The 12,500-nt window shown below is 39.7% G+C and overlaps 1 protein-coding gene across 1 annotated transcript in view; it reads left to right on the plus strand.

Annotated features, from left to right (window-relative positions):
* Window positions 1-5,502: 5,502 nt before the first annotated feature.
* Window positions 5,503-12,500, plus strand: part of LOC113828329 (RNA-binding protein 42) — a 71,847-nt gene continuing 64,849 nt past the window's right edge. The window contains exons 1-7 of the mRNA XM_070144582.1: window positions 5,503-5,661; window positions 8,592-8,697; window positions 9,222-9,519; window positions 10,234-10,735; window positions 10,942-11,152; window positions 11,332-11,614; window positions 12,110-12,304. Coding sequence (XP_070000683.1) covers window positions 5,612-5,661; window positions 8,592-8,697; window positions 9,222-9,519; window positions 10,234-10,735; window positions 10,942-11,152; window positions 11,332-11,614; window positions 12,110-12,304 — 1,645 coding nt within the window. The 5' untranslated portion in view covers window positions 5,503-5,611. The remainder of the gene's footprint in view (window positions 5,662-8,591; window positions 8,698-9,221; window positions 9,520-10,233; window positions 10,736-10,941; window positions 11,153-11,331; window positions 11,615-12,109; window positions 12,305-12,500) is intronic.

The following is a 12,500-nucleotide window of genomic DNA, read 5'->3' on the forward strand; positions in this document are numbered from 1 at the left end:
TGGTACAACTGCTCAAAGTCTTCAGCCCAATGATGATCTGGCCATCTGCTGAGCGGATTGCAGTTATCTGAGAGGAGGGATTAGAGTTCGGCTTTCACAGGGCTTGGTAGGCAGGACGAAAGTCATTTACTAAGAAACGGCCTTTAACCTCCGTGGGATTCCTAATATATTCCTGAATGTCAAGGAACGATGTAAATCCCGATCCCCTGTCAATCGAGCCGTGTGACCAGCATCTGCGGCTTCCAGTGTCTCTTGCAAAATAAAGTTCAGTCTTGATCTTGGGTGGTCACCTGATCTGCGTCTACTGTTTCATATTTGAAAGCATCCCACAGGGCCACAGGTCCGTTAGGTTGCCGAGTGCTACGAAACAAACCAGAGACAGCTTCATCATCCAGTCCCTCGGCCAGTCCACATGAAACCTCTATGGTCAATACCACAGAATTCGGCACACCGGTAGAGCCTGCAGTTCTGGATGATCCTCCTCTGAGAGTTAACGAGGATGCGGTCGAAATCCCTGGCCGCATTACCCGCATCGCAGTACCATGCCCGACGATGCAGGTCAGAACGCAGGACCACGGACCAGAAATCCACAATCTCTGGGACCTAGCAAAGCCCTGGAAAAAGGAGGCTATTCTCGCTGATGGCATCAGCTCCCGTACCATGAGGATCAACATACATCTCATAGCCTGCTCGATCACAACCGGATACCGTATTGAAATCACCCAGAACAATGCAAATGACTTGCCAAGGACAACTGTTTGCCACAGATGCGAGTTAAGAATAGGACACCTCTTTCACATGTTCACAGACATCGTTAGAAGCGTACACAGCAACAAAATTCGTGAAGCCAAATGCAAGCTTCAGTCTTGTCATTATACGCTCATTGGCCGGAGTAAGCTCTACTAATGAGGACTGAAGTCTACTGGAGACGGTTATGGTTACGCTCGACATCCGAGTGTACTTTGGAATAAGTTGTCTCTGGTAAGTGTAGCTGCCCTAGTACGTCCTTTATATCCACGGGCCTGGTGGTACATGTCTGACGAACAGCGGTTGCAGGTGTGGCACTTCTTGTATTGTCAACACGACGGTGAGATTCGCCACGTTCCTCTGGAGATGGAGATTCTGAAGGCCGTTTGAAGTCCTAGGATCGTCACTTTTCATAATGGTGATGGATCAGGATTGTACTCTGTCAGGGAGATCGAAATACTTCTTAGAAACTCGTCTCCATGACAGAGGATCATACTCCATCAGGAGGCGGATTTGGGCTTTGTGGAGAACCTCTCTCTCTTTTGCATCCAGAAGCCGTGAAATGCGTCTCAGTGACTCAAGTTTTCTTGATGCTTTTCTGACGATATTCACGATGTGTTTTTAAACTGAGATATTTCTTGTAAGAAACACCAAGTACTTCTACTCCGCCTTAAGATTGTAAAAACTTTACCGTCAAAATGGAGTTTGACGATGGGGAGTGTTCCGATACACACCATTATATGGGTCTTAATAGGCGCAAACTTCACCTACCATTCGTTACCTCAGATTAAGATGTTCTGCAGTTTAAGTCCTACGACGCTTCCCTGTGGTACACCTGCTCTCATTGCGTGCTGTGTTAATTTTCTTAGGTATCTGTAAGTAAGGCAGTCAGTGAATAAATTGGGAAGTGCACCGACCACTCCAACTCCGTCTGTCATTTAAATCAAGGTGCCATGCCACCCCGCCCCCTCTCTCCTTCTCTGTCTTTCTTACTCTCTCTCTCTCCCTTTCTGTCTTTTAGATTCTCTCTTTCTCCACTTCTCTGTCTTTCTGACTCTCTCTCTCTCTCACTGTCTGTCTGTCTGTCTGTCTGTCTCTCTCTCTCTCTCTCTCTCTCTCTCTTTCCCTCTCCTTCTCTCTCTCCCTCTCTCCCTATGCCGATAGGGACGCCCAAGAAGAATGGAAGGGACAAGGGACTATCCCTTCGCTTCCTTTGTTATAAGGGAAGCGTGTATATATATATATATATGTATATATATATATATATATATATATATATATATATATATATATATATATATATATATATATGTGTGTGTGTGTGTGTGTGTGTGTGTGTGTGTGTGTGTGTGTGTGTGTGTGTGTGTGTGTGAGAGAGAGAGAGTGTGTGCGCGCTTACCTAGTTGTTTTTACCTATGTTTTCAATACGGGATAAGAGCTAATCTCAGGTGGTCCCGTTTGCTATATTTAAATTATCGTATAACTTTTTAAATTGATGCACATTTTTGGCAAACTACGTTTTTTGGGAGACGCCTCTTTTTACTTTCAACTTAATGATTAAAGAGTCATCTTAATCTTAACTTCACTCTTGCTGTAATACTGTTTAACAGCATAATGATGCCCCACCTTTTCTTTCTTTCTTCCAAAGTAGTAAGTCCTAACTTTTTTCCAGTTTGTCTACATCCCTTTTTAAGTGTAGATTCCATAACACTGCACCGTACTCGAGACTTGGTCTTATGACTGGTGTAATGATTTTCTTTACCATGTCTTCGTCCACATACACGAATACCCTCTTCATGTTGGCATTCAGTCCTAGCATTTTGTGGACCTTTTCATTTATATGATCATTTGGGCTAAGGTTTCTGTTTATGATTACCCCAAGATCTTTTTCCGTCAGCTGTGTTTAGTATTGCGTCTCCTAATTTATATTGGGATAGTGGGCGATTTCCACTTTCTCCGAACCTGACTACGTGCCATTTATTGGTACTGAATTCCATTTTCCATTTACAACTCCACGTGGATAAGTTTTCGATGTCATTTTGGAGGCATTGGCATGAGACGTTGTCTGTTACCTTTTTTATATCTTCACGTTGTTTGCAAACATTCAGATTACTACTTGGGATTATGTTTGACTCTAAATCATTGACGAAAATAGTAAACATAATCGGCGCCAACACCGATCCTTGAAGCACTCCACTAGTTACTCGTCGCCATGTAAAATGCTTCCCTTTAATTACTGTGCTCATCTGTCTTTCATGAAGAAAGTCTTTCATCCATGCGAGGAGTTTGCTTTTCACTCCACCTAGGTGCTCTAATTCCCATAGTCTTCTATGAGACACCTTATCAAAAGCCTTTTTAAAGTCCAAGTACACACAATCCACCCAGCCGTTTCTTTCTTGTAATATTTCAGATACTCTATCACAAAAACAGAGGAGATTTGCTACACATGACCTTCTCTAAAACCAAATTGTTTATTTTGATATCATTTCGTGTTTTTCAAGTACTTCAACCCATTTTTTCCCCAATTATCCTTTCTAATCGCTTGCATAATGCACTAGTTAACAAAACTGGTCTATAATATAGAGGGTTCTATTTGTCGCCATCTTATATAAGGATGTAATATTGGCGAGTTTCCAACTTTTTGGTAGTTTACTTTGTCTCAACGAATTATGGAAAATCAATAATAAAGGAATACATAGTTCTTCGGCACATTCCAGTTAGAAATCTTATCTGGTCCCTCTGCTATAGTCTTATCTAATCCTTTTCATAGACCTTTTATTTCATTCTTTTTGAAGGTGATATTTTCGTTGTTCTTTGCGTTTGCACGGGTATTTGTCACATCAAAGTATGGGTCCTGAACAAACTGATTGACATTTCTCATTTAGGATTTCACACATTTCTTCCTCCTTAGAATAAGTTGTATTATTGTCTATGATGGAGCCAATTTGATCGCTACTCTTAGTTTTAAAAATTGTATAAAGGAGAGTTTTGGTTGACTTGTACATTTGTTGATTACATCCTTTTCAAAGTCTAATTTCGCCTCTCATGGTTTAGGTATACTCATTTCTTCCTACGTTTTATCTTTCACAAGCTGCCTGAGATCTGTGTCTTACGAATCTTTTCCAAAGGAGGTGCTTGTTTTCTATCATTTTCTTGCCTTTGTCATTGAACCACTTTTAGCTATTTCTTACTTCAGTTTTAAATTTTGATGTGAATTTTTCTTTTTTTAATGGATTTCACAAAATGTTGAATACTGAATATAAAGGTTCTCATCGCCCAGTTTATGCCATCAAAGAAATCTTTAAGGCTTCTATAATCACTTCTTTTGTAATTGTATTTCTCCTTTCTTTCCTTGTTTACGATGAACTTTTCCTGTAGCAGACAGTACTCGATATCCTTAAGGCGCTGTCACACTAGCACTTTTTTCCGTCATTTTTCTGACAATTTTATTTAACATAAATACAGACATTCTCGAATATAACTCTTGATTTGACTTTGTTTGGCTGAAAAAGTTGACGTTGAGGTTTTCAGACGGAAACGATCATTATCGTCTGACTGGAAAATCGACAATTCGCTCAAAAATGGAAAAAAAAAAATCTGAAAATTGTCAGAAAAAAAATTACGAAAAAAGTGCGTGTGACAGCGCCTTTAGTATCATAGTTATGCTTTGTGAATATTAGGTCAAGCATAGACGGACTGTCTAGCCTTCTTACCCTCGTATGATGTGTTGCATTCTGGAAAAGGCAATACTCATTAGTTTTTTGAATTAGTTTTTGGTAATTTTCTTGTGACCATACCGATCTGCTTAACAGTTTCTTGTACTTTGGTTACTTACTCAACTTTTTCTTGGAGATTCGGTGCTTTGGTTTCGCTACCGTTGCCAATCTTGGTTTCTGCTTCTAACTTTTCCTTCAGTTCCTTGATTTTCATTTCAGACTTCTCCATATTCTCTCTCTGAATGGCTGTGTTCCTATGCAAATTATCTACCAATTTCTTCAAATTTACGTTTTCTTCACGAATTTTAAAGCATTCTGCTACCATGTTGTCTACCTTGGCTTCAAGAGCCTCAATTCTAATTGCTGCTTCCGCCAACTTCATTTTGTTTATCTGATCTTAGTTGTTACTTATCAAACAAACACAAAAACAGAACAGCTGTCTCTAGGCGCGAAACGCTTACCATGCAGGAATCGCGGTCACTTCTCACCTCCCATACCTTCTCTCTCACGTACCGGCTCACAAAACCGCACTGTTTATTATTATTATTATTATTTTTTTAACTTATTCTTTCATTTTCTAACCCATTTTTTTTTCTTTCAACATGAACCATACACATTTACATAACCCATGGCTAGCAGACTAGACCACCCATTGTGTGTGTGTGTGTGTGTGTGTGTGTGTGTGTGTGTGTGTGTGTGTGTGTGTGTGTGTGTGTGTGTGTGTGTGTGTGTGTGTGTGTGTGTGTGTGTACAAACGCTGGCAAAGCTATTCAACTATTTTTTTAACTATTTATTTCCATTTTTTCTATAATCATATGTATAAAGACAGCGTGCGGTCGCGTAAACACAAATGGATGTGTCGGACCGCATTCATTGTTGCCATTAATCTTTCCAAAACCTTGTTTCTCCCGATATAGATAATAAAAAAAAGATCCCATGTTTTTTTAGATCCTAAATAAAATCCCATCACACAGAGAACTAGTATTAACTTAACAGCACATAGTTTAACCACCCGGTGAAAACACACAAGTTCAAACGTTTCCTCACTTGTAAACAAACTCGTCTCAGGTCGTGGTCTAGGAAAGGATTTTGGTAAACTGTTAGGCTGTTTCTCCTGTGGCCTTAAGTATTACCTTTTTTAATTCATCATGGCGAACCATAATGATAAACGGAGACAGCTGGATGATGAAATGAGTAGGTAAGTTGAGAGAAAGAGATATTTAGAAAAATATTTTATTAGAATGGTAGAATGTGCTACTTGTATACCGGTATTTTTTATGATAGTTGAATGATTTATTTGGCTTAGACTTCTTCTTCGTATTGGTTGACATGTGTCTCTTTCATCTGTTTGGTAAAAGATAATATAATGCATTTAAACTTACCAGGGAAGACCTAATATTATCAGGGGCTGACCCAGCAAGGAAACACTGTTGTACACACATTAAGTTACGTAGATTTCTTTACTCAGTCGTTTCCACATATTGTATGTATGTTTAAACTTGACCTAAACCAAGTGTTTATTAATCTGATCGCTGTTATACAATTTTCTACATTGCCTACTCAAAGTATCACAGACTTGTCAGAAAGTGCTAACTTAACAAATGCAACTGTAATCCTTTACAGTAAGTCCTTAACGCCACAACATTCATTCAACAATCTAAGTTGCCTTGACAACATTGTCTTCACCTCGGTATGCATGGCAAGATAGAGCTCAAACTCTGAAACTCTGGAACACAAAGTGGAGTTGGGTTGTGATCAGCACTTTCTGTGATCTTTTCCTTTATTTTCTGGCATGACCATTCACGTCTGCAGATTGTTTCTTGTACTGACAACTGCAACTTGTAGTCCTCTACAAGGATATCATTTTCAATTTACCCAAGCTTAGTGTGTCCATATCATAAAAGATTAACAATACTTCTCAAACGGCATGCATACTTGTATAATGGTTGCATAGATATTTTTACCAAAAGAACTACATTGCCAATACTAACAATTTTTTCACCAATGGACTTCTAATGATGTGTTCTGTCCACTTATAGTAGTATAGTCAAGGTGCTGTAAAAGATAGGTAGACAGACAAGAAGTCAGAAAGACAAAGAAATGAAAATGGCTTTCTCTAAGAGTATGGTGATGGTTGTTTATGGCATGAAATATTTTGTTATGATGAATAAAAGAGTGGAATCATCAAATGAATTACAGAAATATTTATAGATAGCTATATCTGGTATCTCAAGGTGTCCCTTATTGGCTAAACACAACAACATTCAGTTCTACCCCATTTTTACTTATGTCAATCTATATGATGGTGTTTTTCAGTACATTTTCTTTGGAATAGATTCATCAATGATAATGGTAAAAAATGGTCAAGAAATGATAAAACAGACAAAAAATAAATAAACCTAATAGTCAAAGCTGTATAATTATTTCCAATAGCTTGAAAAAGAATGCTATTCACGTAGTATGTTGTGGAGCAGATATTAGATTGACAAAAACTACTAAAAAGGTTGTTGATGTGTTAATAGTATTTCATATGTGATTTCTTTCCAATTCTTATGAAGGTTTTTTATTGAGTTTGCATGAAAGCTGGTAGATAGAGTACCTACAGTCAGAGTTTAGAGGAGCTCCTTATATGATAAATTGCCAGGGAGGCCCACTGACTGCATCTCGTCAAAATATACATTACATACGTGTCTAGCCATTATTGGAGACAGGCAAATGGAGTTACTTGATACCTCCACACTCAAATTACTCTCCATATGATTTCTCAAGTAGGTCAGTTTTGACTAAAACTATATATGGTCAGTACACATAGCCAATCCCATTGTCAAGGTGAACCTGTGCATCAGACATTCAGCATATTATAGGTAGGCTAGAATAAAACAGGTGGCACTACTGTAATATTGAAGGATAAATAGTCTTGTTGCACCTGGCAAGATTGATCTTTGTGATATCTGTACTTGGTTTATGTAGAAAACAGGTACTGAAGAAATGCTTCATGAAAATAAGGAAGTACTTGCTAGGAAGAAGTAAATCTTCCAGTTTAGGGAAAATATATATTTATTGAAAGATGGCAAAATTTAACTGAAATATCTGCATTGACCTGTGAATATTATTTTCTGAGATTACAGTACTCTCTTTTCTGTTCCAGTCCACCCATAATATGCTGAATTTCAGAAGCATAACAAACAGTCTGAAGTTCAGTTTTCTGGAAGGAATGTCATAAAAAAGAAATCAGAATAATGACCAAGAAATTAGTTAGATCATCAGGAAAACATAAATATGAAAAAGGCAAACTGTTTTGTCAGGCTGATTAGTTACTTTTAGTGCTACCTGGTCTTTAGGGTATCTTGTAATTCACCTTGGGACATAAGAGTTGTAGGTATCATTCACTAAGTGATGTATTATACCTGGCATTTTTGGTAAGGTAGTAGTTACAAGAAGATAAATAGTACATTTATCAAAATTATGTTTGTAATTATGTTTAAGATGTCAGTAGTTTGCACTCTTACCTTAATACAAGGGTTGATTAAAGGATATCAACTACTGAGGAGGGTATAACGTTGCTTCTGCTGTTGATAGTTTGTTACTATATACAATGATCACATGTACAATAACTTGGCCATTTGGCATGGGGAAAAATATATGAAGAGATTAGACAAAGTCAGGGGAAAGTATCTTTTCTATATTTTTGTTCTTGCTCTGCAAAAGTAGTCACATAATTTTTGAGGAAATGCTTAAATTCACATTTTGACCAATATTAAGATTAGTATATAAATGTTTTGTCAGTTTTTCTTTCACATGAATTGTTAATTTTCTCTTGCCTTTTCAGGCATGTAATAATAAATTTTTTTTCATTGAAACAAGGTGATTTATATTACAGTATTTTATCCCACAAAGTCCTTTTTATTTTACCCCAATCCATTTAGGCATTTCATTAATTTTATAAGAATCACAAGAGATTAGATTTTGTCTAGATACAAAGGAATGTAAGTAATACACAGAAATATTTCACCCCAAATACTCAATTGAATGCAGAATATTCAAGAAAATGCATATATTCTGGGAAATGATGATGTTCATCATGTTTCATTGCTGTAAGACACTATATTGATTTTTTCTAATGCACAGATTTGAGGCAGAGATATCAGGACCTCCTGGTATTGGTTCAGTGCCTCCTCTGCAGCCTCCACCAGCACCTCCCAGAGGGGTAATAGGGGCAAAGACATACACACAGGTTTGTTGCTGTTATTTTGATAATGCTTAAGATGAGAACATTTTTACATAGAGAGTGATACCAATAATACATTATCTGTTCATATGTTATCCCATTGCTGCCAGGGACATGTAATGATCTTTGTAGCTTGTTTTGTGAAATGTCACTTAGAGATAGTTCCACAAGTGCTCAGCCACCAAGGCATCAACTGTTAGTAGGTGTATGTGACCTCATTTTCCCTTTCCTTGAGTTTTCAGGAACTCTAATGCTATTAGTGATTTTTTGAATATTAATAATGCTGATAGCAATAACAGATAAAAGATAAAATTTCCAAAAATCAAGGGAAAGGGTAAAGAGGTACAATGGGTAGGAGTAGTAATTGACTTCTTGGTACTGATAAACTGAGATGAAAATCAAAATAGGCTTGGTATGTACGTACATGCCATTCCCATTAGCAGTAGGTGAATTGGAGGAAATGGTAGAAAGATTTTCCATTCAAAGATCTATGGTGACTGCCTTTGCTTTACCTGATGGTGCACTTGCAGGTCCAGCAGCGTCTCCAGCAGCAGCACCCAGAGCCACCAGGGACAGGTGGTCCTCCTGGAATGGGTGGCCCACCTGGCCCTCCTCATGGTCCCCCAACTCTTCCCCCAGTCCCAGGGGGGCCAAATAGCAACAATGCTGTTCCACCTTTACCACCGCCTCCCCCGCCACCAGGGTACATTGGTCCACAGATGCCAGGCGGGAACAGCGGCATGCCTCAGCAACAGCAGTCACGGCCACCGCCTCCTCCTCCTCCTGGCTTCATTCCCCCACAACTCAACCGACAGCATGTGCATAATAGTGAGTCTTGTTAACTGGAATCTGTTCCCATCTTTGTAATGTTAGAATTATAATGATATAGCTATCATGATTATGAGAAAACTAGTATTAGTAATTATGGTAGTTTTATGTGTATGATCTTGACAATAGTGGTTGTCGTAACAGCATAATGATATTTATATTGATGGTAATAGTGATAATGATGCTGCTAATCATGGTCATCATGTAAACCAAAATTTTTGGTCAGGGCCATTTATGCGTGATTTTTTATGTATCTGTAAATTAATATATATATATATAATTAATAAGTTAATTAAGAGAAAATGTTTAAATCAGCACAGAAATGTATAAGGTTATTGAAATGATAAGTTTGACTAATCCTATAGAATTATCATAAGTACATATTATACCAATAAAAGTAATAGACAGATCATAGTTATATATTATAAGAAATTAAAATAACAAGATAGAATAGAATTAGGTTATAAGAAACCCAGGTATTCAAAATCTTTTGGGTCACATAACCCCCTTATTTTAGTTGATATCATGCCACTGATGGAACTGATATCAGTAGACAAGTGTTTATTGATAGATTTTTAAGAATCATAATGAATTTACGGATCACGATGCTGATGCTGATAGCAATGATAAAGATTATATAAGTAGAAATAAAATTATCTTGAGGACTATGATTACTGGTGGGTCAACTAATAATTATATTCATTTTGATTACAGATATGATGAATGATGGGCATCAGATGGGTCACATGATGGGTGGTGGCCCTCCTGGATATATGAGGCCTCCAGGACCACCTGGCCACCCTGGGCACCCAGGTCCACCAGGGCCACATAGCTATGGCCCACCAGGGGGCCCACCTGGCCCTCCAGGTCATGGTCCTCCAAATCCTGGTCCACCTCGACCTCCAGGACCAGCTGGCCATGTGCCCTCTGGACCCCCAGGCATGGGGCCCATGATTCCTCCTGGCCCCCCTGTCTCTCATGGCTCACACATGCCGCCGGGCTCCTCTGGGCCCTCTCCCCAGACTTTTGGGCCTCCAGGCTCCCAAGGCCCTCCTCAAGGACCCCCACATGGGCCACCAGGCCCACCCCTTCGAGGGCCTCATCCCCCACCTCCTCCCCCGCCTGGCATGTTGGCGTCACAACAGCTCCATGGGGCACCAGTGGCTGCTGCTCCCTTTGTCCCAGCTGTTATCTCAAAACCTCCAACTGTTATCAGGTAAGTCAATTCAATGTTTTAATTGTCTAATTATAGTAGAGTGAGAGTGAGAGGGAGAGGGAGGTGGGTGGTTCTGTGAGTGTGGGTGTGTGTCTGTGTCTGTGTCAGTCTGTGATGTGTCTGTTTTTATATCCAGTGATGTACTGTAAGTATATAGTTTTTACCTTTTAATAATCACCTCAATTGTATTTTTTGTTGTGAAACAGTTCGGCTCCCAAGCTATACACATCCCAACCCTCCAAAAATGAGGCCAAGCAAGCCGAAGTGCCAGCTGCTGGTCCTACCCCACAGATGGTCACTGTGATGCCAGATGGACCACCTGAACCCAAGAGGAAGAAGCTTAACCCAGATATGAATATGATGACTGCTGCGCAAGCCAATCAGCAGCTGACCCATGCTCAGGAGATGGCTGAGAAGGTAGAGATTCCTTTCCTTTACCTTGCTCATTTGCCTTCTGTCTACCTATCAGTAGTTAAATAATAAAAAAATGGATATCTGTGTCTTTGAATGATAGCATTGATAATATTTGGCTCTTTATAAGAAATGATATATTATTTTGTTATACCTTTTCTTGATAGTATTATTCTTTGACTCAGGTTCGAGCAAGTACTGTAACCACCACTGTTTCGAAACCTGAGAATCCTAACCACAGTGTTGGAGGAGGTGGTGGTGGCGGAGGAGGAGGAGGAGGAGGTGGAGGTGGAGGTGGAGGTGGTGGTGGTGGTGGAGGTGGCGGAGGTGGTGGGGGCGGTGGAGGCAGTGGTGGTGGTGGCGGCAATGAAGAGAAGAAAAAGGAAGGAAAGGGGAAGCCCAAGAAGATGCTGAGATGTGCAGGAGGACAGATCTGGGAGGATCAGTCTCTCACAGATTGGGATCCAGGTGGGTAATGCCTTGTTTATGCTCGGCCCCATGTTGTTTTGTTTATGATAGATGGTTGATTATGGCAATGCAAGGCAGGTTTAAGGTAACAGTGTATGTTTCTCTCTCTCTCTCTCTCTCTCTCTCTCTCTCTCTCTCTCTCTCTCTCCCTCTCTCTCTCTCTCTCTCTCTCTCTCTCTCTCTCTCTCTCTCTCTCTCTCTCTCTCTCTCTCTCTCTCTCTCTCTCTCTCTCTCTCTCTCTCTCTCTCTCTCTCTCTCTCTCTCTCTCTCTCTCTCTCTCTCTCTCTCTCTCTCTCTCTCTCTCTCTCTCTCTCTCTCTCTCTCTCTCTCTCTCCCTCTCTCCCTCTCTCTCCCTCCCCCCCCTCTCTCTCCCTCTCTCTCCCTCTCTCTCCCACTCCCTCTCCCCCCCTCTCTCTCTCCCTCTCTCTCTCTCTCCTTGTTTCTCTTGCTTTTAGATATAACCTTTTTTTAAAATCATTCATTAACCTTTTTCAGATGATTTCCGGATATTCTGTGGTGATCTTGGTAATGACGTTACCGATGAGCTGCTCACTCGTTACTTTAGCCATTTTGCTTCCTTTGTCAAGGCAAAAGTTGTCAGAGACAAGCGCACCAATAAAAGCAAAGGTTATGGCTTCATCAGCTTCAGTGACCCCCAGGACTACATTCGAGCAATGAAAGAAATGAATGGTAAGTACAAAATTCCATTCTTTTGGATGAAGGGGCTTCCTGTAGAATTTGTTATCAGAGGAAGAATATCCGCTGTGTTGTTGTGAATGCAAGCTTTGTTTCTGTGTGATATTGTGTTTCTGTTTTTAAATGGCCAGTACCTGTTAAAAGAGGTACTTTAAATGAGAATAGTATTAATCATCATTATGTTGATTCG

Source organism: Penaeus vannamei, chromosome 32, assembly GCF_042767895.1.
Source record: "Penaeus vannamei isolate JL-2024 chromosome 32, ASM4276789v1, whole genome shotgun sequence".
NCBI lineage: Eukaryota > Metazoa > Arthropoda > Malacostraca > Decapoda > Penaeidae > Penaeus > Penaeus vannamei.